The sequence below is a fragment of the Chlamydotis macqueenii genome, chromosome 10 (assembly GCF_036417535.1).
Source record: "Chlamydotis macqueenii isolate bChlMac1 chromosome 10, bChlMac1.mat, whole genome shotgun sequence".
Taxonomy (NCBI): Eukaryota; Metazoa; Chordata; class Aves; order Otidiformes; family Otididae; genus Chlamydotis; species Chlamydotis macqueenii.
In genome coordinates this window covers 15329379-15353999 of record NC_141565.1, presented here as the reverse complement: position 1 = coordinate 15353999, position 24621 = coordinate 15329379, and the positions used below count along the sequence as shown (strand labels likewise).

Genomic DNA, 24621 nt, shown 5'->3' with positions numbered 1-24621 from the left:
GCCTAGATCCTAGGACGCTGCCCTCCTCTATGGAGGACCCACCAGCATGGACCAACTTCATTTAGCTTATGGATATTTAGCTGTGGTTAGGTTGTGCCTGGGATGTCCTGGCTGTCTTCAGCCCAAACGTGGGGTATGCCAAGCCTTGTCTAGTCTCTAAAGCGGTCCAAGAACAGAGATGCTCAGGTACTATTGGCAGCAATACAGGTTACTGATCTCCAGAGTACTGTGTTGTCCAAATAACACTGAGCAGGGTGGGGGGAAAGAGGTTGTGCACTGTTAATTACTACTCAGGAAGGGCAGATGGGGTGTTCCTGGTCAAATGGGCTCTGGCCACATTGATCAGCTGAGTAAAACCAGTCACTTTTATACAATTCTTTCCTTTGGGCACTGGGGCATCATTTGTGAATGTACCTTTGTAGTGCTTGCAGGTGATTCTTTCAATATATAATTAAATGAATACAGTATTAGCTATCTATTGCAGATGATTGAAGTGAGAGGTTTTACATGCCTGTCTCAGTGACAGAGCAGGAGGCTTAGGGCTTTGGAGCCACTGAGCAATAGGTGACTGAGACCGTGTGGTGTTTTCCATCCAAAAGAAAAAGAGGAGGAATGAAAATGTTACTTTCCAAAGCTGCCTGTAAGGCTCAAGAGGAGAAGGATGATCTTCCCTTGATCCTTTTTCCTGGGCTAAGTTTCCTTGAAGGTGTCAGAGCAGTAATGGACTGTACCTGCCACATGGACTGCACTGTTGGAGTAAAAGGACAGGCCAAGCCATTCTATTGCATTGCAGAGTGCTCCTACACCCGTCAGAGCAAACGTGACTTGACCTGTACCTCTGACCATGGCCCTTGCTAGCAGGATTTTCCAGGGGAGTCTTTGTAAGTGGTTGTGTTAGCGGACCTCGAGACTGGGAGAGGGAGCAAAGAGAGTGTTTGGGCCAGAGAGAGGAGGAGGAGAGCCAAGTACGGAGTCCAGCCTGGAGGAGACCTCAGGGAAATAAAGGGATTTGTCTCCTGTTTTTGGAGCACCCAGTGTTAGGGGCTTTGCATGTCGCTCTGCATCCTACACAACCTCCATTCTATTTACCTCCTGGTTTTCTTTGCTAGCTGTATTTCTGCTAGTATTTTTATGGGTTTGTTTTTTTTATTATTTTATTAACAGAACAGCTACGCTTTTGCCACAGGCAGGTTGATGCTGGGCTTTCTAGTGAAAGCTGCCAGATCACGATGGTGGGTTTGACCCAGCAGAGCTCACCAGGCTGCTGTCACAGCAGAAGTCACCAGGAGGGTTTCTTAGAGCAGCAATCACCCCTCAGCCCATGCTCAGTCACTGGCCTGGTATTTAATAACTGCTATTTCTTGCCTGTATTTTGTGCTGACTTCTCCATTCTTCTGAGATCAGTTGTATTTTTATTAATCAGTAAAAAAATAAAGGCACATGTCTGTTTGATCATACACAGAAAAATACCCAGCAGGGCTAGCTGAATCTCCTGGATACATTGCAAACTCACTCTGCTAATGGCTTGCTTAGGTAAAATAAGATCAAAGCTGGGAGAAGTTCCAAGTTTTCTGTGCTCTTGTCAGGTGGCTCCATCTTGGGGTTATTCACCAGCACACCAGCTGCAGAGGGACCAGCCGGGAGGAGAGGGAGGCGGCAGGAGAAGGAGACTTGCAGACAGGAGCAGAAGTTCCTAAAGGTGTCAGAGCTGCTTTTTCCGATAAGGGTGGTTGATCTTAATGGAAAAGGGGAGCCTTTGCAGAGGGGAGATGCAGGGTTGGCATGTGAGCGTTGGATGGACACAGCTGGTCCAAACAGAGGTGGCAAGTGGAGCAGTCAGTGGCAACGTATCTTTTGATACCGTCCAGACTTGTCCTGTGGTGGCAGATTGCAGAAGGAAGGTATAGCTTGGAAAGCACCAGGGAGCAGGTCGTCATGGCAAAGGCCCAGTCCCAAGTCCTCGCTTTGCTTTGCTTTCCTCTTTTAGCATTGTGCATCACTGTGTTTCAGAAAATAGGAGCAGCCATAATAACGTTTTAGGTCTTTTCATGTATGTCAAAGAAGTGTGCCTAGTGAGTCAGAGAAAAGAAATGCACTCGGGGTTTGAGAGGACAAAAAAGAGCATCCACGTGTTTTGAAGAGAGCGACTCGGAGCCTGTGCTTTGTCTCTTCTGATAAAGCTGCTACTGGATGGAGTCTGTGGCAGTGGAGAGGAGAGATCTGCTGTGCTTGATCTAGAGGCTCTGTGCCTGCCGCTGGCCTAACCAAAGGGATTGATGCTTTTACTTCCCATTACTTATCCAGAAATACTCAAGCCTCTTCAGAGAAGAAATGTTCCAGCAAGTGCCAAAATCACTCAGCACTCGCTGCTCGTGCTGCAAAGCTGCTGGAGTTTGCCCGTAATAGCGGAGGTACCAGGAGGTCCTGGCAGGGCCCTGGCTGGGTGGTAGCTCTGTGGCTGAGCAGGGGAGGGGGCTTCCTTCCTCTGCAGGCAGCTCGGGTGGGTTTTCCCACCCCTTCAGTTGTGTTACTGGAGGAGGGATTTACCGTTAGGTCAGGAAATATTATTCTTGTATTGTTGGGCTGCTTGAGTGAGGGGTTGTTTCAGTGTCTGAGCTGCAAATCAGTGCTGGATTGGTGTGTAAGGGCCCAGGGGCTGTTAGCATTGCTTGTGCCCAAACCCTACCTGATTTCTGAGCATGGGGAAGGTGCATACATAGGAGTGTTGCTCCTTGGAGGGTCCCCATCGCCCTGGCCCATCCCCACCATCGCAGTGGGGCTGAGCGGGCAGGGCATGAGCTGCTGCAGGCAGAAGGGGTTGTGTGTGCCCGTCACTGCTCCGTGCGTGTAAACCCAGGTATGGTGATGGCCCAGTCGTTTTCTCTGCAGCAAATCAACGGGGCACCTCTTCTGAGAGAGGAGAAGGTGGCACCAGGGTTTGTGGCCGGGGACATGACCAGTGCTTTTCTTGTTTGCCATCCACAAAGGATGAGCGTGGCTGGAGAGGAGGCGGGCAGTGTGGGTGCACCAGGGCCTGTAAATCATGGAGAGAGCGGGGAGGCAACAAATCAAGCACCCACGAAGAGGGAATTGTGTAGACAGCAGCAGGTCAGTGGGTGTGTGCACAGCAACCCACATATGGTCAGACTGTGAGGGGAAAAGGACGTGCCGGCTCCGTATCCCCGGAAAGATGTATTGTGGCTGTCAGAAACCAAAGCACAAAGAGCCCTCTCTGGTAACAAATTTAAACTTCTCTGAAACAACCAGAAAATACACTGTTAGGCAGCTGGGAGAAGTTCCCTGAGACTGGCAGTTAATACTGGTTGCTGACATTAACAGCGAAAAGGCAGGGCCATTCAGCCGTTTGCAGAGCAGCCGCGTCAGCCCAGGGCAGCTTGCAATTAAAACCCCAAGTGCTGGGGATGTGAGTCACCCCCCCCCCGGGTGGTCCTCTCTCCCGTCGGGGGGAAAGCAGCATCAGTGCAGGGAGAACCTGATGCATTTTCCCAGCGTAAAGTAACCTGACAAATTTGGTTTTCTTGTCTCATGCCCATTGCTGAGGCCTCTGGCCTCTCCCCTGAGGCCAGTGCTCGGCTGCTCTGGCCCCTTCCCTCCCTTCCGCATCGTTCGTGCTGTGACTGGTTTTCTGATTGTGGAAGCAGCGATGATGACAGGTGCTTGTTTGGTTGGTTTAGCTTTTTCCTAAATCACCTGGTGCTAAGGGGTAATAAAATATTTATTAGATGTTACAAAACCAAACCCAGAACAGCAGCACAGTGAGCAGTTAAATATTCCTCCTTGTGATGGTACCTGAACAGCAGATGCCCTACGGAGGAAGAGCTCTGTGTGGCTCTGTGGTGTGCTGCAAGCTGGTCTCTGTAGACAAAAGACAGAGGTGCTTCCCCTGGGAATTACCTGCAGTCCCCAGCTGAACCGATTCCTGCGAGACACGGGTGATACTGATGGGCTGAGCCATCAGGGACCGGCGTGCAGCGCCGCGGTGCATCCTCACCAGCTGCAGGGCAGAACCTTCCAGTGGGATGTGCCGGGTGCAAGGGCACCGTGAGACATCAGCGCACTGAAACACCCGGTCCTCGACCAGAGGTGTTCAAGCGTGGCAGTAAGGGAGTCACCTCTCCACCACAGGGATGCCTTTCACTTGGAAACCTCCTTCTACAGAGGTAAAATCTGACTGCTATTCCAGCAGCTGTCATGTTGATGGATGTGGCTTTACTAGCTGGTTTGAGTACACACCCAGCTGTGGGTGGGTTATTCTGTAGCCTGCCACTGACAAATGAGCAGTTAGCCTTAAAACATCTGGCAATCTACTATCTAGGATGGCCTCTCCTTGCAAATCTTCTGTTGGGTGTGGTACTACTGTAGCGTAATGTAGGTTACAAGGGGCTTCTGGAGATCTCTGGCCTAATTCCCCTGCTCAAAGCAGGTCTCCCTCCCAAACGAGATCGCGTTCATGCAATCAGGTTGTGAAAATTTGCAAGGCTGGGGAAGTCACTGTTTCTCTGGGCCCCTGTCTCAGTGCTGGACCACCCTCACTGCACCATTACACAAGCTTATAAATTCTTGTGAAACTCTCCTTTCTGCTAGCTTTCAAGGCATGTCATCTGTGGCTCTTGGACATTTCATACTGTTGGTGTGCATCATAGAAAGCTTGGAAAGACAACCGTCCCGTGAGTGCAAGTCATCTTGTTTTCTTCACACATGCAGATTTGAAAGTTCACTTTAAAAGAGTGAAAATCTGCAGAAGTTGTTCCAGTTTTTCAAAGTTCAAAGAATGTAAATCTGAGACTCTGCTTTGAGCTCATCCGCGGTACAGCATGGGGTACAAAACCCAAATCCAGCTAACGTGGTATTACTGTGTAACATAGACCCTAGGCATTGAGCTGTGCGACCGTACTTATTCCTGTGTGCTCGGACACAGCAAAGCATTTTGGAGAGAGGCTGGATTAGTGAGGCACTCTGCCATGTATAACTTTTTCCAGAAAACTTTTGTGTGGCAAACAGCTCCTCTTTGCAATGCTTGTGCTTCCCTGGTGTAGGCGAAGGAGGCTGGAGACGATGTGCAGAGATGGTGCCAGCTGTTCGCTGGCTGGGACAACTCTGGAGAAGGTGCCATGGCTCCATGCGTTCGGGTTTGTGTTTGGCTCTGAGTCAGATGGGATATGTGCGAAAATAACACGTAGCAAGAAAGCTGCCAGTGAGTGTTTGTCCTGAGGAGGCTGGTGTGCCGTTTGCTGCAATCTGCATCAGGCAAATTCAAGGAATTGCCTCTGTGATTTACCTGTGACTATGGTGGGGGCACAGCACAGGCCAGAGATTGTTCCATCCCATCTCTGAGGTCACCAGATTGTGCTGGGCATGCAGTTTCTCTTAAAAAAAAAAAAAAAAGTTGGACCGAGAAAGTAAGAAGCATTTGGATGCCCAGATCTAGTCACAGATGAGCTCTTCCCCATAAATTAGTCCATTATGGAGAAGACCTCTGCCAAAGCCATACATTCCACTAGGGATGCCAGCCTAAAGCTCCATGGGTGCCCTGCCTGATACCTGTGCCAGGAGTTCATCATCCCTGCCTCAATTAATTAAATTTTTTGTATGCATGTGTATATCTGGCAACTTAGATATTCATGTACTTTAGAGAGTTAAAGGCTGTGAAACTCTTTGCTGCGTAAACACGCCACAGTATTAACTTGGGAGAGTTTGTTGGGTCCAGAGTCACCGTATGCAAGTGGGGTGTTCTGCAGTCTCTGTGAAATGCAGAAATGACTGTTATTTCTTTAACAACTGTCACACACTGAAAGCAGTTGTGGGGAAAAGCAGCGAGAGTTGGAAAGGCAAGGGGAGGTAAATAGAATAAACCTCTTCCACTCACCGCAGAGCTCCTGCTTACTCCCAGCTCTCTGCATCTCTCCTGTGTGATGGCACCTGGGTTTGGATTTGCATCAGGCATACCCACCAGCATCACACCCGCCGGGCTCGCAACGCCACAGGGTTTCACCTTCTGCCATAGCTGCTGCAAAAGCTGTGATATTGCACTGACGTGCTTCAAAGGGGAAGTCATTCTCTTATTTACTGCTATTTGTGAGCACACTGTGAAAGGTAACAGTGAGAAGTGGTTTGTGTTTGCCCCTTAGTGGCCTTACTGGATCAGCAGAAGCTGTTGGCTTGCTTTGTATGGATTTCTAGCTGATCACTGGTGCCTCTTATAGGGAGAGATAAAGTAACAGCCCTGTCTTTAAAGCACTTAAGCTGCCAGGTGGGTGTTCCAGGGCATCTGCTCTTTTAAGCCTGGGGATGGGCTGGTGGCATGGCTTGACCCTGGTTAAAGGCTCTGGAGTGTGGTGCTGAGGCTGCTCAGCCTCTCTGCTGCCCGAGAGTCGCTTCTGGGGTTCCACAGCGATGCCCTTGGTGCCTGACGGGGAGGGGAAGGGGCGTAAAATGGGAGGTAGAGCGTGCTGGGCAGATTTCATTGACCTGCAGGCCTGGTCTGCTCCGCTCCCTTGCTGGTGCTGACTTTCTGCACCAGGCGTCTGCTGCTGTGCTGCAGAAGCTAAATTTAATATGAAAGCAGTTTAATTTTGGCTCAGATTGACTGCTTTCTTGATAACGTCCATAGCAGTGGCACAGACACAGGTCGATACGCCAGTGCTGTTTCACGGTCTGGCGGGGATGAAAGAGGGAGGGTCCTGTTAGCCGGGGACTGGGCCGTGTTGCTGCCTGGTGCGATCAGAAGGAATTTCCTTTTCCCTGGATGGGGAAAATACTTGCATAGAGCTTGGGGGTGAGGAAGAGGCAACTAACACTCTGGTAGAGACAAACCGGATGATTCATTTCTCCAGCCCCCAGGAGCTCATGTGCCAGCTGCGTGTTGGGAGTTTCAAGGATCGTCATTTGTTTTGAAGGTGGCCCGTTCAATATTGAGGAAGGAACATAAAATATTGCTGCTAGATAGCATTACAGGAATTGAACAAGCAAGGACTTCTGGAGGTTGTCCTAAGAAATAACCTGGAAAAAAAAAAATATGCCATGCACATTGTTAAAATCCCAGATGAAAAGCTGCTTGGCTCAGAGTATCTGTGCTCTTAGTGTGTCTTCCCTTGTGCCTCGACACTCTGATTTTGATTTTACCTGTAGTTTTCCTGTTTCTTTTCTTGGTTTCTTATGGCCTCTGTCACCCTGTTGTTTCTGCCTGACATTTGCAATGGTTGCTAATACTAAATTGTTAATACATTTCATTAACATGTTGCTTTTCCATTCTTCCAGATAATTAAAAGCATAATAAAAATAGAGCCAGCACCTTCCCACAGGTGTCTCCCACTCGAGCACTACATTGTCTCTGACTCCTCTTATTGCTGACCCAGTTTTCTTTTCAGTTCTGTCTGGAGCTTCCATCAGCTCAGATACCCTTGGAGCCTGCTTTACGTCTGATGCTGTGGGTGTTGCCCAAGGCCTTGTGATATGTAGGGTGCTACTGGCAAACACCACAAAGAGTTTTAGGTACCTGACTTGGCAGATGGACTCTTAGAGCCCAAAATTAGATCCTGAGATCTTAAAGCCAGGAGCTTTTGTCAGTGCTTTTCCACAGAGCTCATTGTAGATGGTGACCAAGGCTGAGGTGGGTCAGGTTGGAGGGATGGTCCTTGCTCCAGCCCTGTGATGCTGAGGCTTGTTGCATGTGGCAGACCCTATGAAGTGTGGGCTGCTGTTTTGGGGGTGGGAATGACCCGTCTTTCCAGCACCCGCAGGCACGACAAAGGCTGTTCCATGATTTCTGAAGCAGAGCATACTGAGTCTTGCTTTATGTCACTTTGATGAACACGTCTCTGTAAGCACCAGGATAAACTAATCCCAGATTATCACATCAAATGGCCATTGCTCCCTAACCCTCCTTAGCATGGTGTTGCAGAATTAATTACCAATATTCATGATGTTTGTTACCACAGCCCCTAAACACCCTGCATGGCCCATCATCTAGATCCAGTGATATTTATCGTTGCATTTTCCAAGTGGTCCCTCTCCTGCTTTTTATCACTAGCTGTGTTTACCAGGCTTCATTATGCTCTAGTTGTTTGGACCTCTGTAGGTTTTGGTACTTTATTCAAAGCCATTTAGACACTTAGAGCCATTAATTTTATTTTTCTCTTCCATTCTAATGGGCTAGTTTCTTCTGCTGGCATACAAGTGGGAAAAAAGCACTCTTCTCTAAACCTCTTGGTCATTAGTAAATAGTTGTCCTAATTCTTCCTGCTCTCTTTTCCCTCTAAGTTTGAAGTTGTCATACATGCATCTTGTTTGCTTCCTTCTCTTTTGTCTAAATTAACTCTTATTCTCAAACCTGAAGTAGCCCAGTGGTAAACCAGGTGGCACCGCTGCATTTAAATCCCTGCAGCCCTCAGCCCGAGTGCTATCTGCATCTCAAGATGTTATGCTGGCACTGTAGGTACATGACTTATGTGCCTGCTGTGACTTTGCTGCACTACAAGCTGAAGAGGTGAAGTTTTTTAGCTATATCTGTTTTTAAACTGACAGATAAATTGGCAAAATAACAGCGTGTTATCTTACAAGGCTGGGATAAACCCTTGTAAACTTTCTGTTTATGTCATTGTGCCAAAATTAGAACTGTCTTGCAAGTTATACCAGTTGTATGCTGGACAGAAACTGTTTGGAGCAGCAAAGAGCAGAGGAGAAAGCGCTTGCTAGGATAAGGAGAACAGGTTTGCCCTTCTGTGATTTCTTTGGCATTAAATTCTGCCACCACTACTCCTCACTAGTGTTTTATATGTGACAAGCCAAAAGAAATGAGCAAGGGGAAAAAAAAAAAAAAAAACAAATCAAAAACCCACAAACCAAGGAAAGACCGAGGCCCCAGCGTGCTCATGAGTGCTGTCTTCAACAGCCAGCTTGCAAGGCTTCCCGTTTGTGGTGAAACCTCATCTTCTGGAGGGCAGGAGAGGCTAAATGGGGAAGAGATTGCAGTGAAGCAGTGTCTTCCAAGCATGCCCGCAGCAGCTTGCCTTTGACTTAGGTATACATGGAGCGGTAAAAGTCTTGGGTTTTGTGGCAGCAGAGTTGTTTAGAAATGATGTTCAGGATGATTTTAGGGGCTCGTGATTCTTAAATGAACTTGCTAGGATGAAGAGTGCAGGTATGTGTAGAGTATCACGTGACTGATTCCTGTTGCTGCTGTCCCCAAAGGAGAGCAGAAGTGCACATCATAAGTACCCCAGTGAGATACTGCAGAAGAATTAGTGGGGTTTTTTCCTCATATGTAAACCTTTCTTGACTAATTTTCTTCTTTTGCATGTTTTGCAGATAAGTAAGCAGCAGCTCCAGACAATCAAAGATCGTTTCCAGGCTTTTCTCAATGGAGAAACCCAGATTGTGGCAGATGAAGCTTTTATAAACGCTGTTCAGAGCTACTATGAGGTAAGGAGAGACAATACAGTGTTCATATGAATCCATTTTCTCACCCCAATTCACAGGTGGAGTCGAATCCTGATCTAATGGATTTCTTGTCCTTTGTTAACAAAGCCCAAAACAAAGGCGAGTGCAAGGCTTCTCTCATTTGATGTCTGATACATCACAAGGTTCGTGAGGGGTTTGAACATGCAAACTTACGACAACCATGGCAACTCCTACACCATGGTGTATCCTGTAGCTTGGTTATGAGGAGGATTGTCCTTCCTTTAAGCTGAAAAATATCCTCCTAATACTTTAAAACAATGTACTCTAAAACAAGAAAGATAGCACAAGATAAAATAAATGCCATGTGCTCCCAAGAGAAGACTGGGCAGCACATCCAGTTCTCGCTGAAGCTTTTGCGTTGTGTCTAATTGACTTTGGGATTTTCAGCAAGAGTCTTGTCTTTTCTCTTTGGTGTGACAAGTGCTGTAAAGCAAAGGAGGAGGAAGGAGGATGTACAAAACTAGATGGTACCAAAGAACATGAAGCATCTTTCATAATTGTGCAAAAGAATAATTATGCATGTCTGGTGTTTTGCTCCTCTTTGTATGCAGCCCTTTATGCTGCCTTTCATATCTTTTCTCGGAAGGAAAGAGCTTCTGTTTTTGAAGTAAATCAGTGCTTGTGATTTCTATGAGAAGTGTTGCTTATTTTTTTGCCAGCCTTTCTGCAAACCATTTCTCTTTCTCCCTAGAGCTATTCTGTCATAAAAGGTGAGGATTTTGAATTGCCTACATAAAATATTTTTCTGGAAGTGGAATCTAAGAGGGGTCCAAAATCAGATACTAGAACTGAAGAGAATTTTAACTCTCTAAAAAATGGCAGCAGCTGCTTCTGTGTAAGGAAAGCACAAATTATCTCTGGATTTGCTCTATTAAACCGGCCTAGTAGTTACTGCTCCATCATTCTCTGTACAGGAAGGAAGCTGAGAGTAATTTACATCTCTTATCAGAAAAGTAGTTGCCAAGGGATCATCAGTTTATCACAGCTTCACCGAACAGATGCTCTCAGAGAAAGTTTTCAAGATGGCGTGAGCTGCCTTTTAGGATGTAAGAGCAGCGTGATCTGTTTAGATAAGACTATTAAGCAGGAAGGGGAAACTGCTTAAAAACAGGCAAAATCCATCCCTGTTTCGCTGGTGGGTCTGGCTGAAAGCTTGTCCTGACCAACTCCAGTGTGTGCACCCACACTAGGATTTTACTCGAGCAATTCTTGACTCCTGGCAGTCCTACTTGGGCAGTCACACAGCCAGGCAATTCACCTGGTGTTTTCTAAAGAAAGCAGCTCGCTCTGCAGGACAAAACGCCTCTTTTATCCTTTTTTTTTATTTATTTTTTTTTTAATCTTCCTGTTTCACAGTCTTTTTCTGCTGCTTTGTGTCTGACTGGTGCTGCCCCATGCCTGCCTCCTCTCTGCCAGGTGCAGCCCTCCTTTCCTTTGCTGGCTGCTGCTTGCAGAGGAGAAATCGGGGCTGAGGGGGAGCGGGGAGTCAGGTCCCTCTGCTCGCAGTGCCATCACCCCTCTGATGGGGATGAGGACCACGGATGACAACAGCCGCTGGCGGGTGTGGGAAGTCATTAGCGCTGTCACGCAGGCTCAGGCCAAAGGCTCCTGGAGCAGATGATTAGAGAGGGGATGTGGGAGCCAAGGATGCTGCAGCAGGGCCGTTCGCCGTGACCTCCCATGGCTTCCAGCAGTCAGTGTGCTGGGGACTTCCTCGGCTGTGCCAGCAGCTTGGATTTTGATAGCTCTCACCTATTACCTAAAAGCATCTGTGCACACCCAGAGTGTTATCACTCATATTTTACCTCTGCAAGGAAACAAAACATATGCTGGTATCGTTTCAGCATGGAATGAGGAGGCTGCTGGTGGCATCTTGCCTGTCTCATCTACATGGAGCGTTCCCCAGTACAGTGATGTTGGGAGGAAACAGCCCACCTCTTCCTCAGCAGCATTGCTGGGCTGATCCTGGAGCAAAACCCACTACTGCTTCTGACAGATGCCTGTGCCATCGAGCATCTGGGAACATGGAGTGCCATGTTGCTGAGTGGTATTTAAAAAAAAAAAAAAAAAACCTAGCATGTCCTTAGGTCATCCTCAAGCTCTTTAATTATTGAGAGCTGACAGATACACCCTGGTGCTGGCACAGCTTCTTCCCAGCCTGCTGCATTCATCCATTCTTAGCATCATTAATAAAACAGCAGTTCTTGCCGGACATCGATTGCTCTCCTGTGTTCAGGGCTTGGGAGAGGAGAGCCAACACAATATCCCCCTGGCCCTCTCTCACCCTTCAGCTCTGCGTTGCTCCTGTGGCATCTCCTGGTCTGCAGGAGTCTGTTAGGTTTTGACCCTTCTGCTACTCTTGCGCTGGGAAGAGCATCTTCATCAAGCACCTTCTCTCTCCTGCTGTCAGTGTCCTGCACCTCGCAGGCTGCTCTCTCTGCCAGGCCTTCCCAAGCAGCCTCCAGCTGTGCTGAACCATCCTGTGCGACTTCAGAGCTGCAGCAGGAAGGGATTTGGCCTTGTCCACCTGTGACCGTGCTGCCTTTTAGTGATTTGAGTTGACTTGTGGTTTACCCATCAGTCTGCAAAGATCAGGCCCTTTGTCCTTATCCTTTCCCAAGGCGTTTTAACGGTGCTTTTGCAGTGCTGGGTGCCCAGGTTGGAAAGACCTAGGGCATGGGAAAAGTGGGGACACACATTTTATTTAACTGAAGATAACATTAAATTCATTAATACAGTACCTTTCCTATCATCTTGTGATGGCAATCTGCAAAGATCTCCTTCATGTAAGCCTGGTCATTGCATTGGTCAGAGGTTTCCCAGAGGCCTGGCTACCAGGATAAATACAATGCAATGCTGCTGGCTTGAGTGGGATGACTGGGCTCCCTCTAACCAGGCAGAATTTGGCTAGGTGAATATAGTTGTGCAGTAACTTCCTTATTAAAATGTTCAATAAAGCAAAATATAATCCTGCTTTCCCAAAGGGCATTTAGGTATCTGGTGAGGTGCGACCACAACATTGCATGAAGTCCTAATTGCATCAAAATGTCCCGTTTTAGCAGATGCAAAGCAGAAGCTTCACCTGATTTCATTACGCTTCCCAAAGTACAGCTGAAACCTCTGTCCATCTGGCAACATGTGGTTTTTGAGTGAGGAGCTGGAAAGTGTAGTGCTAGCCAGTTAGCGGGCTGCCCAGCAGTGAAACCACATTTTGTGGTGTTTAAGGGGGATTGTTTTTTAACTGGCACCATTTGAAGTCACCTTTTTCTTTTTTTTTTTTTTTTTTTTTTTTTTTTTTTTTTTTTTTGCAGGTATTTCTGAAAAGTGACCGCGTTGCTAGGATGGTGCAAAGTGGAGGGTGCTCAGCAAATGACTCTCGGGAGGTCTTCAAGAAGCACATTGAGAAGAGAGTGCGCAGCCTGCCAGAAATTGATGGCCTCAGCAAGGAGACGGTCCTGAGCTCTTGGATGGCGAAGTTTGATGCTATTTACCGTGGGGAAGAGGATCCTCGCAAGCAGCAGGCCAGGATGACGGCAAGTGCTGCCTCAGAGCTCATTCTCAGCAAGGAGCAGCTCTACGAGATGTTCCAGAACATTTTGGGGATCAAGAAATTTGAGCATCAGCTTCTGTACAATGCATGTCAGGTAAGGTCCTTCTCATAGGCTGGGTGGGAATGGAATCAGTTTTCTGCGGGAAGATCTTGCCAAGGGGAAATACTGCTGTTATGAACTGGAAACTTTGGGTCTGACCAGACTGGTTTTGAGAGAACTTACACCAAGGAAGGGGGTTTTGGTTCATGGTGGGACTTCTGCGCTGCTGGTTTTGTTGTGGCTGTCCAAGTGGTCCGCCTCCTCTTGTTCACGCGTTTTCTCGTGGAAATCCCATAGGATTGCTGTACCGGGGAAAATTTTATTCCTCCCTCTCTGTCTGGATGAGCAGAACTTTGGTGGTGCCTAAGTGGGCCATTCTACTGTGACTGGCTTGCCTTTCTGCTGTCACATCACCAATCTAAGTGACAGAAGTACATTCCTGCAGCCTGCAATAACCTTATTAGTACTCGAAGCTCAGATGCCCCCAGGGTGAATGTCTTACGTAAACTCACTTATTGAGGTTGTACGGGCTCTCCTTAAGTAGAGGGAGCCTCTGTGACCTCTGCGTGCCCGTGCTGGAAGGAGGGAGCATCCCAGACCTCCGTGACCTTGGCTCAGCTCCGCATGCACTGAGTTCCCCAAAGGTGGAAAAAACCTTTCCCATTCCTCTCTTCCCACCTCACAGCCCAGAGGCTGTGATTCTGCAGTGTGCTTGCCTTTCCAACAGCTCTTGTCGAGGGTTGTCGGTGGCGGTCCAGGCTTTCTGTGACCCAGATTATGGTTCCCTGCTATCGGATATAAATACCGCAGGCGGGATAAAGGATGTCAGAGTCACGGGGAGGGTAAGGTAATGCTGTGGAAAGTTTTCAGAGGAGGAGCAGACCTCAATCTCTTCCCTGTAATTCAAGGGTTCAGCTTCTTATTGAAATCAATACATTTGAGACCAATTCTGTCTGTCTTTTGTCTAGACGTTTGCAATTCTTTTCAAGACATAGAAAATTATGTTTTATCTGTTTTTTCTCCTGTAAAGAGCTTAATTATCTTGCATTTGCTCTTCTTCATCTCAGACCTTTATGGCAGAGTTGGGAGAAGATAATAAGCGTCCTTGAGTAAGGTGTCTTCATGGCAAAAAGGCAGTAGCAAGGACTGCATCGGTCCTCATAAATTATGTTTACAAACCAGATTTCATGCCTCCGTCCCCTGATGGAGGACTTGTTTAAAATCAAAACCATAGTATTTTCAGTGATGTGTTGAGAGCTGAGTCAGCTCTGCAGTTGTTTTTTTAACTTAAACCCACTCGAGCCCTGTGTCTCTCATTCTCCCTTGACCCACGCTCGGCTTTGGAACTAGAGTGGTTCTGTGTGTGCGATCCGACCCTCTTACTTTGTAGTTCCTAGTGATGCAGAAAACAGTATCTAAGCATGGCTGCCCTGCTTTGTGACTGATCTCTGCTTATGAGAGCCTTTCTGGCTGACACTGTGAATGCAGTGGCTGCTCCCTGCAAATTGCCCTGTTGCATCGAGCAGCCTGTTTCCTGTGGGAGGTCCCAGCTTTACTCTGGAAGAGAAGGATTTAATTCTGGGTCCTTTCTAATACTCTGAGGCAGCAAACCTGTAATTTAAGCTTTTAGAGAAAGACATAATTTCTTTTGAAAGCGAGCATTAGCACGGGGGTTACTCTGGTTTTAATACCTGGATAGTGAGGATTAGCTATGCAGACAGGGAAGCCCTTTGTACAAGGCACGGCTCAGAAAGCTGCAAGGCCAGCAGTCGTTCAGCCGTTTGCTTTCCTGAGGTCCCAGTGCCGGCGTGATGGGGTGGGAGCCTGCGCAGTGGGGAGCAGAGCTGGGAGCAGGTCGCTGCTGCTCCTTCTCCTGGGTGCCGCAGGGAAGGCGGCAGCCAGCACCCAGCAGAACTGCAGGCTTTGCTGTGGGGACACTTATTTGGGTGCTGCCTGTGGTCATGTCATCTGGGCTATACCAGAGGGATCTCTGGGGCTCTCTGGCCACCAACAGTCCTTAGGAGAGCAGCAGCAGCTGCTCTGTGCTTTCAGTATCGCCATGAAGAACCAAAATTGCTGTTGACTCCTGATCCTTCCCGCAAGGTCCCAGCCATCGCTGGCAGCCAGTCTGTTGCAGGATATAAGTAAAACCTGTCAACCTAAAAATGTTTTTGTTCGCCTAGCTTATATGGGGAGTTCCTAGCACAAGTTGAAGCTGCACACCACTTGGCTAGCATGTATTTTGCAGCAAGAGTGGAAAATGATACACAATGAGGAGTGATTCAGTAACCTGCCCCTTTTCCCCACCATGAAAACTTCCTCCTCATCTCTCTTGATGCAGCATTGGCATCAGCTCTGAAACAGATTTTCCCTCCTAAAATTCAGTAGCAAATTATTTCCTACTCCTACTCTAACTCCAAAAGCTCTTGGTGTTCACACAGGGCAGATTTCAAAGCCACAAGAGCCGCTCCAGGCTGGAGACGCAAGTCAAGCCCTGGGCACTGCCCTTTGAGACTTGGAAACTCTCCGGTGTTGTAACCCCTCAGACTGTGCTGGGCTGCTCTGCACCGGTGGCATCCCTGCCATGGGAAGTCTAACTCTGATACAGCCAGAGGCACCTGCCAGCATCACAGCCCTCAAACCAGAGACGTGTGGAGAGAGGAGAATCATGTGTGCAGCCCTGCACCCGGATGGGTGCTGGGTGGGAGGGGACTGGAGGAGAGGGCTGGATCCCTGTGTTGCATGTACACGTGCAGGACTTCCTTCCAGCCGCTCCCTCTCTCCCCCACCACCACTTTGCATTTTCATAAATTTTCATTTGCTGCATCTGTCTGTCTCTGTTTGACAAGCCATCTTCTGTAAACACCTCTGCTCTGCCTGCCTCTCCTGAACTCAGCAGCGAGCTCGGGTGGGTTTGCAAACACTTCTCAGGCTGCGCCTGCAGCCGTACTTGCAGCACAGATCACACCCGCTGAGCTTTGTGACACTGGCCCCATAACCCCTAAAAATGGTCCTTTCTTTCCATCATGCTGTTTTGTTTCAGTCCAGATTGTGTTTCAGTCAGAACCAACCTAAGCAGTGCTCATTTTCCTCCCTGTGAGGATGCACTGACTCTTGTTGGCCTGGCTCTTGTCTCATCAGAGTTAATTGGAAGTATAACTTAAATCTTTTTCTTAATAATTTGATTGAAGCTTCTGTCGCCTGTTTCATAAGAACAAAATATTTTATATATTCTGTTTATGAATAAGCTTTAAGTAAAAGGAAAACACTGTCTGGCATTTCCCTGGATGTGCTGAAATTCTAATATTCCCAGAAACGCTGTGTGGGCTCAACTTGCGCCCACGTGGGTGATTGATATGTTTGCTTTCCAACGTGCATAGCTTGGGCAGCTCCTGCCAGAGCCCACCACGGACCCTGGCGCGCAGCCCGCCGTGGTGCCAGCCCCAGGCTGGGTGCTGAGACCGAGCAACCTCCCAAACAAATCTGGGGGCAATAACGAGCTTCCGAGCAGTAGTTTGGCACAATACAAGCTGCACTTATTTTTTTTACTTATAGTTGTCTGCCGTGCATGGGAGGAACTGGGAGATGGAGCCTTAGAAAAGCAAAGCCGATGGGCTTCTCCCATTGCTGCTGTTGGGTGGGAGTGGAGGGGCCGGCTGGTCTGATGTGCCCTCTCTGGCGTTGCTGTGCAGGGTGAAACTGCCCCAGAGGCTGCACAAGGAGGCAAGGGGTAGGAAGAGTTAGCCTGGTTGTTGTCCTCCTAAAGCAGGAATGGTGCTGAGAGCCCTAAACACTTGCTTGAATGTCTCCTGTGGTCTGGAAGAAGGTGCTTTTCTCTATATGGCCTTCTATTACATCATACTCAGTAATTGCGTGATGATTTCATCACTGGGATTGTGCTTTCATTCACTTCTGAAATAATATTTTGTTTGTGCAGAAGGAGGATGATTTCTAAAGGGATTATTTTTTTGTTTAATGCAATATCCCCAGGTGGTATGAGATAAGTGTATTCTTAATGTGATAGCGGTGATACGGCAGGATCTGAGATAGCGAAAGGGATTGATGCGGTTGGAAAGGCTTTTAGGAAACGGAGATGGGAAGTGGTGTTGTAGCAGAATGGCTGTGGAGATAAGGGTGTTAAGAACAACCTCTGACTAGAACATTTTAAATAATACACAGAGGCTTAAGTTTTTTGCGTAACACACACTACGTGGCTTGGTGTTTCTGCTTCGCTGGAGTCAGCGTGGGAACTGGGTATCTCCAGCTCCGGGAGCGAGCTCCTCTGCTCTGTGAGAGGCATCGTGGAGGGAGAAGGGTGTTTGAATCTGGGCTTTCTGATCCAGATGCCATTGGCAAGGCTTGGTTTTAGCTCTGCTGCTTTGTCATTAACCCACGGCTGTGGAAGAGTCGTACAAGAGCTATTTTCTATAGGTGTGGGGCAGTTCCAGACTTGGGTCTTTGCTGTAGTTGGCGTTTCCATGGGCATGAGCCCTGTATTTCCCACTGACTGTCATGATGGCTGAACTGCAGCAGCATCTCTGAAAATCAGGCTATGCACTCTCCCTGTCTTGTTCTTTCCCAGCTGAAGGGCAGTAATTTACTTTTCTATCTCAAGCTGGGTTTGAAAGTCATTTTTAGCTACAGTGAGAAAAGAAGCTGGTGTGGTGCTGTTCAGTTAATCCAGCCGCAGTAGCTGATGTCCAGACCAAATCCATGATGAGCTGCACACTTCCATCCTCCTGCTCTGGAGGGAGCGCCGGGCTCTTGGGCTGTCCCTGCAGAACTGTCTGAATTCACAGGCTTCACAGTCAGACCTCCTCTTCTTTCCTGGGCCTAAAGTGTCCCATACACTGCGGCATTCCTGTTACTTGTGCAAAATACTTGTGCTGAGCTTCCAATTTTATCTAATTGCCTTAGATATTAGATTTTAAAACAAATAGCTAAATATATGCACGTCAAACCTTCTGAGTAATACATAGTAATACATGGTCATACGTGGTCATGGTTTTTCAGCATCTGTTTCTGTCCATCCAGGTAGAAGGAAAAACATCAGAGAAGCGTGCGTGTGTGTGTGGGCTATAACACAGACCAAGTCTGGTGGCTATTTCACATACAGGGGTGAAAGTCTCTAACCAGTGCAACTGGAATTGTTTCATAAGTTTTGAGGGTCTGTGATTTTTAGCTAGGAAACATTTCAACCCAAATTTTGCTGTCCAGAGCTGGTTTAAAGCTAGAATTCGCTGTTTTGACACTTATTTTTGAAGCAGAATTAGGACACTGTGTCCAAAGACTGATGTTTCTCACAAAGCGGAAAGTTTCCCTGCCAAAAAAAATTGTTTAGAAAGTGCTAGCAGAAAAGATATTTAGAATTTCTCTCCTGAATCAAATGTTTGATTTTAGCTCAAGTCAGTATTAGAGATGATGTACTGAGGTGGTGTCTTGCCTTCTGCACCTCTCTCGGTGGTTTTCCCAGACTTTGTTTCTTGACTTGCTGCAGTGCATTGAGCCCATCACAGAGATGCTGCAGTGGTACTTGGAAGATGCAGCCTAAGTTAGGGCAGAAGAAAGTAAGGACACAAACTCCTGTGGAGCATTATAACAGCTCAGGTGGTGAGATGAAGGTTAAGGTGACTTCCGAATAAGTGTTTGGTTGGTGTGTATCCTCCCCAAACCAAGTGTTTCATTTAGTTGTGATGAAAAATTCCCAGCTATGCTTTGCAATGAAACTGAGCCGAGGGTTGTGGCACACAGTGTGGAGTTACCTGTCTGTGCCCATCTCTGTGTCCCTTCAATGCACAGATACAGGAGTTCAGTATCAGATCACTCCCTTCTGCTCCCTGTTCAACATTTTTGAGGAACATAAAGCAATTCCTTTTCGTTCTAGCTTCATCTTGAAGCTCAACACCTATGAAACGGCCGTCTGTGGTTCTGGGCATTCAAGCACTGAGGCTGGCTATAATGACCCCTCCGAAAAGGCAGGAGGTTTGCTTCAGCGCTGGAGCCCCTGCAAATGGGCCGTCATGGGGATGGTGGTGGCGAGCCAGGGATGCAGGCAGAGACCAATGAGCCTCCACAGGCTCCTCTCTCCGGGGCTGGGTACCTGGATGCTGTGGACAACCAGCAGCTTCAGCCAGGACTGCTGTCCCCCTTGCAAATCCCCAGGGCATCACCCAGACCCTCTGGCTTTCTTTTTCCTCCTCTTTCACTCCTTTAAAACACCGTTTGGTCACTTTACCTATTTCCATACTGTGAGCTTTATTTCCACCCCCCCTCCAAAGCCACCACCAATAAAAATGAGTTAAGGTGGTTTTGAGATGATCAAAAGCCTCAAAATCCATAAAGGATCATACTCTGTTTTCAGTAATTCAGTATTTATTTCCATGGAAACAGAAATGGCAGCCTGGAGCCTTCTGCAGGGTTGTAATTACTCCTGTAGCAGCCAGTGGCAGCCGCGGCATGCCTGTCGGCGCTCGAGCATCTCCCAAAGACAGCAGTGATTTAGCACCTGATGGGAAACTGAAAAAGGAAAACGCTTTGGGAAGTGAACCTTTCATAATAACGCGACGTAGATACATGTGGTCTTTTGGAAGGGAGTGGGAATTGCTCTTCTTCATCAGCTCAGGGTACAGTATTTTGAAGAATGATGTTGACATGGGAGGGGGGGAGAGGCCGAGAGGGACAAGGCGAGTGCCAGCCACCCCATGTGGAAGAGGTTTGCTGATGGAGGTTACCCAGGAGATACAGAGAGGTCCCCTGATTGTCCCCACTGGTCCCATGTGGTGCAGAAACAGTAACCCCAGAGGTGGTGCATCATTTAGCATCTTTATGATTAAGAGCAGGAGAGGTGGTTGAGAGGGGACATCTGTCTGCTCCAGCACCCGACACCTGGTCTCCTCCAACATCCAACGGAGAGCTACGGGGAAGGGCTCAGCTGATTGGAGGGGGACGCGGTGGCAAGCCACTGTGCTGCTGTCGGCACCATGTCTGATTTGCACAGACACGTATGGACCTACGTGTGCATCCATTAGCTGTGGGATCAGCTTACGTCCTGTGCTGTTATGGACTTAGAGAGCAATCTTGGCCCCTGTAATTAAATCTGAAGCAAATTAGCTCTTCTATTAAACAAAATAAATCTGATGTAGCCTAATGCTGTGTTCTCTAGCTATGGCTGATCAATCGCTCCTGCAAAGAGCAGGCAAACGCTGCTGAGCAGATGGTCTTGGCTGAGGCATGGTCAATTAAACTAATTAAAGATGCTTTCATTTAATCAGAGGGTGTTTTAACCCTGTTAGCTGCCAGTTGGGGAGGTATGTTGTCGTGCACTAGGAACTTCGAGTTCTGGCCCTGCTGCGAACTCGTTCTGGTTTTATGGTCCCTTTACAGAAACCTGACTGGAGCGTCCATCCAAAGAGCAGATGTTTAGCAGAGAAATTATAATGTCATGAAACAATGGTGAAGACTTGCAGAGGGGAAGTCAGTCATTTTCTTCTTCGAGCGCCAAGCAGAGATGTTTATTAGACTGAAGAAGTCTTCTGTACTGAATCCTTCCCACGCTACCTCCTGCCAGTCTTCCCTCTGGGTTTAGGGGTGCGGATGCCTCTCTGTAGCCTAGCCAAATGTCACTTGTTCCACCAAAAGAAGCGGTGGCTTGTTATGGTGCGTTATTTAAGGGACAGAAAATAGTTTTGCCATGTAGACAGGTTCTGGAGTGGAGGAGCAGCCTCTTACTTCTCTTACTGACTCTCTGCTGCCATGCAAAACGTTTTGGCTGCTGGGAGCCCCTCCACCACACGGTTCTGGAGAGGGATTTGCTTCGTTATTTGCTGCAGAAGTCCATGGGGACTCCTCTGAGCCAAAGCCCTGTTTTAGTTTACTTAATAGAGCACTCAGTTGTTAATTGTCACGTAACTGGGCGCCTTCGCCATTTCCTGTCCCCCCATTCCCATCTGCTGGGTTGCTCCCCTGCCCTCACTGTAAGGGGTGACACCACTTGCCAGCAAGGTAAGTGCGACCAAGAGAGCTCATTAGTCTGATGGAAAAGCATGAAAATTCTCTTCAGAAGCAGCAGTAGAGAAGACAAACGCATCCAGGCCATTAGTGACCCCCTCGCTGGGCAGCACCGAGGGGCTGCAGCACACCGGGACCAGCAGTCCTGTGCATTTCCGGTGGCTTGTACAAATTAAATTAATCAGTTGTGCTTTATCCAGAGGCAACACGGGCAACTTCACACATCAGGCCAGATCTATCCTGCTCCAGCAATATTGATCCCTGCAGGTACATTAGGGCTAAAGTCAGGGTGATTTTCAAGATGTTCATCCTTTGTGAAATGGTTTTTATTTGTCTGTTTAGCGAGAGGATTTTGTGGTGCGATATCAGCTGAACACTCTTCATTGTCTGTGTGGACTGATTAATTTCCACAGTTAAGGTTTAAATTACCATCAAGATATCTCTTGAGTTTTATTTTTGCTTCAATTGGCCCGTGAATACTTTTCATCATCTGCATTCATGCTGCAAAGGAATGCATAAAAAATAACCATGGTTGCCTTATAAAATATCAATAACCTGACATTTTCAATCTACCTTAACCCCTCTATTTAGAGACTGCTAATTCTCTTCTTTCACTGAAAATCTAGTTGTTGGCATGACTTTCTTGCTGCTTAGCCAGATTTTTTTTTTTTTTTTTTTCCATCAGATCAGGAGCCTCATTTCAAATGGATGTTTGTTAATACAATTCATTTTCCCTACTACCACCTTGCATTTTGGGAAGAATAAGTTGAGCGGTGAATTCCTGGCTCTAGGTAGGAGCAACTGGGGAAAAGTATGAAGGACTGAAGTAGCTGATGATGTGCTGATCTCCTGGTGCTGCACCCCAGGAGATGGTGGTGGTTATGAACTGGGAGAGCTGTTCTGGTGTCTGCTGCCTCCGCAAGCGCCTAGCTGTGTCCACCTCTGAGCTTCATTATTGGACAAGATCAGAGCAGAGGGGAGGGTGAAGAAGATGGACAGTTCCTGGAACAGCTGTGCAGAGGGAGATGCTGAAGCAGTGGGAAGGTTTTGCAGGAGCTACAGAAATAGGAAAAGTTCTTGAGCATCATTAAATGTGACGACATTTGGGAATTATAGCTTGAAACCATTTCAGTGGAGAGGAGATTTGGGATGGCACAAAATCTAAACCCCAGAGGTAAGAGGAGACTACTGGTAGAAATGGGGGAGAGAGTAGAGAAGAAGTTGCTGAATTCGGGGAAAACTCTTTGCTCTGAAAAACCCAATAGTCTCATGGGGCACCCTGCCACTGCGCAGGGTGGCCCAGCCTCACAACATGTGCTGAGTCTGCCCAAACATTGTCATGGGGGGCAGTAGCCAAAGGTGATGCATAAAATCAGATGTTTAATGCTGATCTCTGAAAAAAATAACCTAAATGTAACTGAAATGGATCGTGGGGTGGGTTCCGAGTTGAGCTTCCGCATGGTCTGGTTCCCAGAGGTGGGACTCAGCTCTCAAAATGCCATGTTCATTTTGAGTCGTCTCTCTTGGTTCCCTAACTTTGAATTCAGTGCAAACCACTGTACATAAAAAACAGTTCCTCAGCCTGTGCTGTGTTTTATTAGGAAAGGAAAATGTCACTCCTCCTCTTTGTCTTTCCCTCAACCAGAGATGGTGAGCAGAAGACACGACAAAGAAATGACCCCACTGGCCCTCTTCGGAGAAAGTAATCTTGTTTTTCCTTTGAGCAGCATTTTTTCCCTGCAGTGCATGTTCCTGTCAATCAGCCCGAGAGGCCCTGGGAGACAGAAGGGGTGTTATCCAGACCTCTCTCTCTTTAAGCAAGGAACTGCTAACTGCAAAAGAACCCATATGTGATGCTTACGTTAAGGAAGGCTGGAATACTTAATAAGACATAACTGGTACATGCCCTAGCACTGTGTTAATGCCTCTCTTTCTCTTCCTTTTAACTGGAAATACAATGTAGCTGCTAGAATTTAATTTTGCACATAGGTCTTTAAATCTTATTTGAATTCCACATGAATTCCGCCAGTGCTTTGCAGCACTTCAACCCTCGCTCGTGTCTTTTAGCACTGCAATCCTGGTGCTTTCCTGAGGAGCTTTCCATGCCTATCTCATGAGGAAAATGGAAAGATGCTGTCGTAGCTGCACATAGCAGTGGTTATACGTGGAGGCTTGTGCCAGAACTCCGGGGTCTTCATTTCAAACTGCAATGTCTTGTCAGAGAACCTGGACTGGTTTTCACTGAGCTGCAGTAGCCTAATGTGACACACTACTCTCTCAGTTTTCTTTTTATCATCTTAAATAGAGAGATCATTCTTGTGACATACGTCATCCACTAAGCGAATATTTTGAAAGTTCTGTATTAATATTTTACTCAATTTTCTCTAATCTTATTTCTGAAAGACGCAGTTTCTCCAGGCTGCTTCTGCCTCTTTGCAATCCATATTAAGTTCAGTACTCCAGAAAAGTTAATTATTTTTTTTAAAGATGTGTTATATTCACCAGCCCTTTCCTCCAGTTTCCATCCTACATTTCTTTCTTCAGACTACCAGTATTTCTGTGTTACTTGACAATTGCTTCATGCCACAGCTTGGGATGTGATAGACAGTGTCATTTTAATTCAGAAGAAACTTTGGGAGTCAGATGGATCAGGCCATAGAAAGTACTGCATGAATATAAAATACAGCTGGGTTAATCTTCCAGTTTGCATCTAAAATGTACAAAAATAAAAAAAAAAAAGATCTATTTCTTAAGAGAAAGGAGGTGCCAAGAATTTTCTTCAAAAGGATATCAAAGTAGGCACATATTTGTTTCCAGTGAGCTGACTATAAATTGGGAAATGATCAACAAACTAGATTTCATGCATTTCAAAAACTCAGTCTCAATATCCCAAACTACAGGGAATGCAACTTATGTAAGCTGTTATTTACCTCTATTTCAGCGTTGAGTTTTCATGTTCAATACATTATGATTTTTCTGGAACATCTGATTCTGCTCATGTTTTGTGAGAAATTAGAGTGCAAGTTCAATGGGGAACTGGATGCAAGACAGCTTCAAGTACAGCCTTTCATGTATTTAAAAGGCAGCTATGATAGCTTAAAGTCATCTAAAAGCCATGCTGACCTCCATCTCACAGACCTTGCTGTATAATGCAGGGCGGCAGTGATGTTTCCTAGCAGGAATGATCTATGCCTGTGTTTTTCATGTGTTGTACCCTTTAGTCCAGTTCTTTTGTCTCTGAAAGAGGACAGTAAGAAGACGGGGAGGTGACGGCACAATATTCTTTGTCACTCAGTGTGAAGTCTTTGTAGAAACGTCATTGCAACAAAAGAGGGAAAATGATTGCATCTCCCTGTTTAACAGAGTATGACGGTGTAACAGCCGTTCCTTCCAAAGAGTATTTTGAGATTAAAGGCAACATTGAGCTGAAGTTCCACATGTGATATGGGAAGATTTAGGAGGCAAGGGAGAGGGGTGTAAACTCTGGAGTCGGAGTTCAGGGACACGTGTGTTTTGCTGTAGATGCTGTAAAGTTGGAGATGGT

At 47.1% G+C, this 24621-nt stretch overlaps 1 protein-coding gene across 10 annotated transcripts in view; it reads left to right on the top strand.

The window, feature by feature from the left end:
• The window catches only part of CADPS (calcium dependent secretion activator), a 212558-nt gene that overhangs the window by 31432 nt on the left and 156505 nt on the right, over positions 1-24621 (top strand). For all 10 annotated transcript variants that reach the window (XM_086755865.1, XM_086755861.1, XM_086755864.1 and 7 more), the window contains exons 2-3: positions 9328-9441; positions 12792-13124. In XM_086755865.1, coding sequence (XP_086611991.1) covers positions 9328-9441; positions 12792-13124 — 447 coding nt within the window. The remainder of the gene's footprint in view (positions 1-9327; positions 9442-12791; positions 13125-24621) is intronic.